The following is a 6,000-nucleotide window of genomic DNA, read 5'->3' on the forward strand; positions in this document are numbered from 1 at the left end:
GAATCCTTTTCTATTTGGATATGCACAGAGATGAATACCTTTGATAAGCACATAACTTCCTATTTTATGTCTCACCTGATAATGGTTGAAGTTATTATCAAGAAATTATGTACAATCTTTTTTTAAAAAATATTTTATTTTTAATTTATAGAATAAAATAAGCATTTATTTCCATAACATTACAATAAAAGATGACTGCACATGAAATTGCAAATTTATTATGTACAACTTGCTATACCTTTTAGATATATGATAAAGTTATCACATAAATTTATTTTAATTTTTTTCCTTTTTACCTCCTCCCCCACAGATGTTTATTATTACAAATAAATCGGTATACAAGTATAAAATTATTATATATGTACGTCTATTTATCAGTTCTTTCTCTGGAGGCAGACAACATCTTTCTTCATATATCTTTTATAGTTAATTTGGGTATTTATAGTAGTCAAAATAACTTATCCACTCAAAGTTATTCTTAAAACAATATTGATGTTACTGTAGACAATGTTCTCCTGGTTCTGCTCATGTTGCTCTTCATTATTTTGTGCACGTCCTTCCATGTTTTTCTAAGATCAAGGAACTCATCATTTCTAATAAGTAATATATTCCATCTTCTTCTAATTTTTTTATAATATCTCTCTTTATATCTAGGTCATATATCCATTTTGACCTTATCTTGATAAATGGTATAAGATATTGGTCTATGCCAATAGAAACACGTTGAGGGAGAAGAATCTTGCTACGTTGAATTAAATGCATTATCTTAGTCAAACCGTGACCAGCAGAACTGAGGCAAAAAGAAGTTAATTAACTTGCCCACACAGTTGGCAAATGTCTGAGGCTGGATTTGAACTCAGGTCCTCTTGACTCCAGGCCCAGTGCTCTATCCACTTTTCACCTACCTGCCCCCCAAAAAGTATCTTCTATATCTTTCAGGTAATTGTGTAACTGTGAAGGAATGGTGAAAATGTTAGCAAATGCTTTTGTTTTATTCTCATAGTTTTATCAGAGATACCTGTGAAATACGTGTAGATCCAAAAATTATAACTTTTAGAACTGTAAGGGACTTCAAAGATCATTTAGATTAGTGGCATCCATTTCAAATAGAAACATGGGCCACTAAATTGTACATAAGGATCCCTGTGGGCTGCATATTAATTCAGAAAAACACATTAATGTTACTTTTCTATTCTATTTTTTATTTATTTTACTAAATATATCCCAATTACATGTTAAGTTGGTTCATGGGACACTTGGGAGAGTTGTGGCATCAGCTGCATGCTTGACACCTTTAATGTAGATCTACCCCCTTATTTTGCAGTGAAGAAACTGACCTCGAATTCACACAGACAGTAAGCAGATGAGAGAGGCTTTGAACTTGGGACCTCTCACTCACTGTACTCCACCAGGCTGATTCAGTGTGGATTCTTTAAATAGTCTCATAAAAGTAAATAAAGACAAGAAAGTGGGCCTGTGTATCAGGAGCATTTGAATCTTCTCAGTCACTTCATTTTAGTAAATCATACTGTCCATAATATTTTTATTTTTATTAATTTAAAATATTTTTACAGAACAATAAATAGTAGTCTAATACATTCATATACATGTTCAGCTATTCCACAATCAATAGGCACTTTCTTAGTTTTTGATTATTTGCTGTCCCCCAAAAAGAGCTACTGTAAATATGTTTGTGTATGTATATATGTATATATATATATGAATATAAATCTATTTTTCTTTCTTTGATCTCTTTGATGTGAAGTCTAATAGTGGCATCTCTGTGTCAAAGGGTATACGCAATTTAGCAAGTTTTAGGCATAACTGCAAATCATTTTCCAGAATGGTCTTACCATTTCATGTGTCCTCTAACAAGGCATTTATGTGGTTTTATTTTTTCCTGCAGCCTCTCCAAAATTTGTCAGTTTGTCTTTTTTGTCACTTTTGCCAATATGATGTGTATAAGGTGGAAACTCGGATTGAATTTAATTTTTGTTTAGTTCTTTAAAGAGAGCTTGAAGGTTCTGATTACTCTGTAAGATTTTTAACTTTGTTTCTTGACTCTAAACTATATTGTCTAGGTTTTATCTCCTTCTTTATATAGTTACCTTTGCAATGAAGTTGTTGTATATGTATCAATATATGTATTGACCTGGATGGAATGTTTTGTCACACTCCTCATAGAACTCCCCTATTTATTCATTCTCAGCAACAAAAACTGCTTCAGAAAACTACGATATATGTATTCTGACATTTTTACTTACGCTCAAAATGAAAACTGCAAAGCAAGGGCAAATTTCTCATGAAATAATGTTTCTTCTAGTCTTTGGATGTGTCCCTTCTTTCACTTAACTTCAACTTCCTTAAGTTTTCTTTCTTTCTTTTTTTTTTTACTGAGAATGTGAATATATTGATACAGTTTTAATTACTAAAATATTATGTCAACTTGGTAGTTGGACAAGAATCTCACATTTAGAGTAGCAAGAGCTAAATTAATGCTTATAGATGCTATAACATCTTTGTGATTTTTAAGGACCTTCTATTCCCTTTTCTACATCATCATTGCTGCAGAAACAGAATGGGTTCACACAGAGCTGAAAGCCACCAAGAAAGAACTGCACTAATAACTGAAAGATATACATGACTTGGATAGAACTTGGAGAATAGAAGTAAAAAGTTCAATGACCAGAGACTATCACCGGGAGAAAAAAATAAAGTGGCTACTTAGGTATTCTTGTGAATAAATGAAGATCTTAAAGCCAAATGAAGCATAAAACTCAAATGACATAAAAATTTACATGATACATTTTCTAATCATTTTAATGGAGTATTTCATGATTCATTCAATTTGGTCAAAAATGACTGAATTAAATTAACTGAGCAATATTAAGCTATGTCTGAATTGATATTAAGGTAACTGATAATTGATAAATAGAAGTATGTATAGAATGATTTTACACACACACACACACACACATATATCTATAAACACACATATACACATTTGTGTCTAATGGCAGCCATGTCTAGGGTAGGGAGGAAGGGAAGAAAAAAAAGAAATTTACATGAAAAATGTATTATATATTTAAAAGGAATAGCAAAGTTGTACATAACAGATTTGCAGTTTCACATGTAATCATCTTTTTATTATTCTACTGTTATGGAAATGCTTGTTTTAATTCATAAATTAAAAATAAAATAAAATTTGAAAAAATAACTGATTAAGATATGTGATACACACAAATACATACATGTATACATACATACTTGTATATATATACAGGTATATCCATCCATCTAAACCTGTGATTTCATCTGTGTGGAAACTCTCTACACTGATAAAGACCAGAAACCCATCTTGTAACTTAAGGTCTTACACAGTTGCCAGTGTAGTTAGAGACTTGCCCATAGTCACAAAGTTTGTATGTCAAAGTGACCTCAATCCAGGTCTTCCCAACTGCAAGGCTATCTCTATATACTATGCTACATTTCCTCTCATATATGTGACACTTGCATGTGTGTGTATATACACACATGTACATAGATAGATATAAATATATACATATGAAAGATGTATATATGTCTGGTCATTAAACAAGTGGTATATATACTACTTGTTTAATGACTTGTTTAATGTATATGTATATATATTTATAATATATGTGTATATACATATATATATACACACACACACATTACTTGTTTAATGCTTATAAAACCTTTATAGAAACATTACATTGATTATCCATGTAACTTTAGAAAGAATCATGTGGCTTGTATCGTATTTTTCCCACCTGAGGATACACAAAGACTATGATGACACAGTCTTAATCACCATCCTCAGTCTCTAGCATAATGCATAATAAATAGGTGTGGAATGAATAAACACAAGTGCTGAGAAGTTTAAATCAACAAGTTAAAAAGTACTTAGTGAATGGCCTTACCTCCATAAACAATCCCAAACTGTCCTGAACCCAGTACTTCATCTGGAAAGATCTGATACACTGTACTAATGTCCTGTTGGTAATAAGCACAATAGACACCAACTATTAGCTGAAGGCTAATAAAGATAAAAACTCAAACCTGATCATTAAAGCAGGTGTTTTGAAAATTTTGTTTTAATGAGAAGTAGTCTACATCTAAATATAAACTATATATATATATACATACATATACATACACAAATAAGTGCATGTATATTTGCATATGTGTATATATATATATATTTCTATATATAAACACACACATGTGTGTGTATTCCAGGGTTACATAGTTGATAAGTGACTGTAATAGGATTAAAACCTTAAGAAGTCAACAGTATGGTGTGGCAGTCAAAACTTAATTTTTATTAAGGAAAAAAGGAAATAAACATTTATTAGGCACTTACTAGGTACCAGGCACTGTGCTAAGTACTTTACTTGTACTAAGTACTTTACTCATTTGATCCTTACAATGACTCTGGGAGGTAGGTGTATTATGATCCCATTTTTACAGTTGAGGCAGTGATTTGCCCACTGTCACACAGCTAGTTAAGTGTCTGAGGTCAGAATTAAACTCAGGTTTTTCTGACTCCAGGGCCAGGGCTCTATCCTCTATACTACCTAGCTATATAGTGGCATAGTAATAGTGTCCAAGACAAGAAAGATGATACTCTGCCCTGGCCAGATGATATCTAGAATATACTGTGACCAGTTCTAGACACTAGAATTTAGGGAGGGCATTGATATAAGGTAGAGAATATCCAGTAATGGCAACTCTGCCAATAAAAGAACTGGCTAAAAGAAACAGGGGTATTTAACTTGCAGAACAGAGTATCTCAGGTAATGATCATGACTAATGATTTCAAGTATTTGAAGGTCCATCATGTGGAAGGAAGATTACACTTGTTCTTCTTGGTTCCTAAAAGCTGAACTAGGAATAATGATTGAAAGGTATTGATATGAGGTTTTTGAAGGTGAGAATTGCCTTGAAGACAAGGGGAAAAGAAAAACAAAAAACAAAAAACAAAAACAAACTAATGACACCATGGAAAAAGATCAAGAAGCTGGGTAACTTTCTTCTCAAAAATCACAGAATCTCAAGAGCTCAGAAGGTCCCCAGAGTCTATCTATTTCCATTCTCCTCACCTGAATCAAGAGTATTCTCTATTAGACCACAGAGATGTGGTCATTCAGCCTCTGCTTGGTAATCTTAAGAGTTGGGAAGCTCACCATTTCCAAAGGATGCCCATTCCATTTGGAAAGGTCTAATGGTTAGGAATATCTTCTTTACATCAATCTGCAATCTACCCCTTTATTACTTTGATCTACTTATAGTAACTCTGCCCTCTACAACCTGGCAAAACAAGTCTAATTTCTCTTCCATGGAATGGATATTCAAATACTTGGAGAAAAACCATGTCTTCCTACTTTTGCAAATCTTCTGTTCTCTAAGCTAAATGCCAACAGATCCTTCAAATAATTCTCATGTTACTTAGAATTTCTTTACTATCTTGATAATTTCTTTTGGAGACCTTTCAGCTGATCAATATCATCCCTAGAAAATGTGGTGGTTTAACTGAAATACAAATGTGGTTCAATCAGAGCAGAGCATTGAGGGGCTTTTTTTGTTCAGGGTGTGATTCTTCCATTATGAAGCCTAAGATCACAGATATTTTAGTAGCTGTCACATCACATCAAAGAAGTAACTTAAACTTGGAGTCCAGCAAAACATTCACATCCTTGTCAGAAAAAGTATTGCTTAGCCATTTTCGACCCCTTCCCTAGACTCCTCAAATCTGATTTTTCAGATCACAAATGGATTTTTCAGATCACAAATGTAGAGCTTTATATGTATCCCTATTGCATCTTATTTAATTTGATTCAGCAAGGACTTTATATATCAGAAGGACAGTATGTATCAAAGCTATAGGACATTAAGTATAAGAGAGCCCTAACATTAGTCTGGGTTAGATTATACTATACTATACTATACTATACTATACTATACTATACTATACTA

At 32.6% G+C, this 6,000-nt stretch overlaps 1 protein-coding gene across 1 annotated transcript in view; it reads right to left on the reverse strand.

Annotated features, from left to right (window-relative positions):
* The window catches only part of PRKD1 (protein kinase D1), a 389,696-nt gene that overhangs the window by 55,358 nt on the left and 328,338 nt on the right, over positions 1 to 6,000 (reverse strand). The window contains exon 12 of the mRNA XM_027870203.1: positions 3,945 to 4,017. Within this exon, the coding sequence (XP_027726004.1) occupies positions 3,945 to 4,017 (73 nt within the window). The remainder of the gene's footprint in view (positions 1 to 3,944; positions 4,018 to 6,000) is intronic.

This window comes from Vombatus ursinus, unplaced genomic scaffold (assembly GCF_900497805.2).
Source record: "Vombatus ursinus unplaced genomic scaffold, bare-nosed wombat genome assembly UNPS02014794.1, whole genome shotgun sequence".
Taxonomy (NCBI): domain Eukaryota; kingdom Metazoa; phylum Chordata; class Mammalia; order Diprotodontia; family Vombatidae; genus Vombatus; species Vombatus ursinus.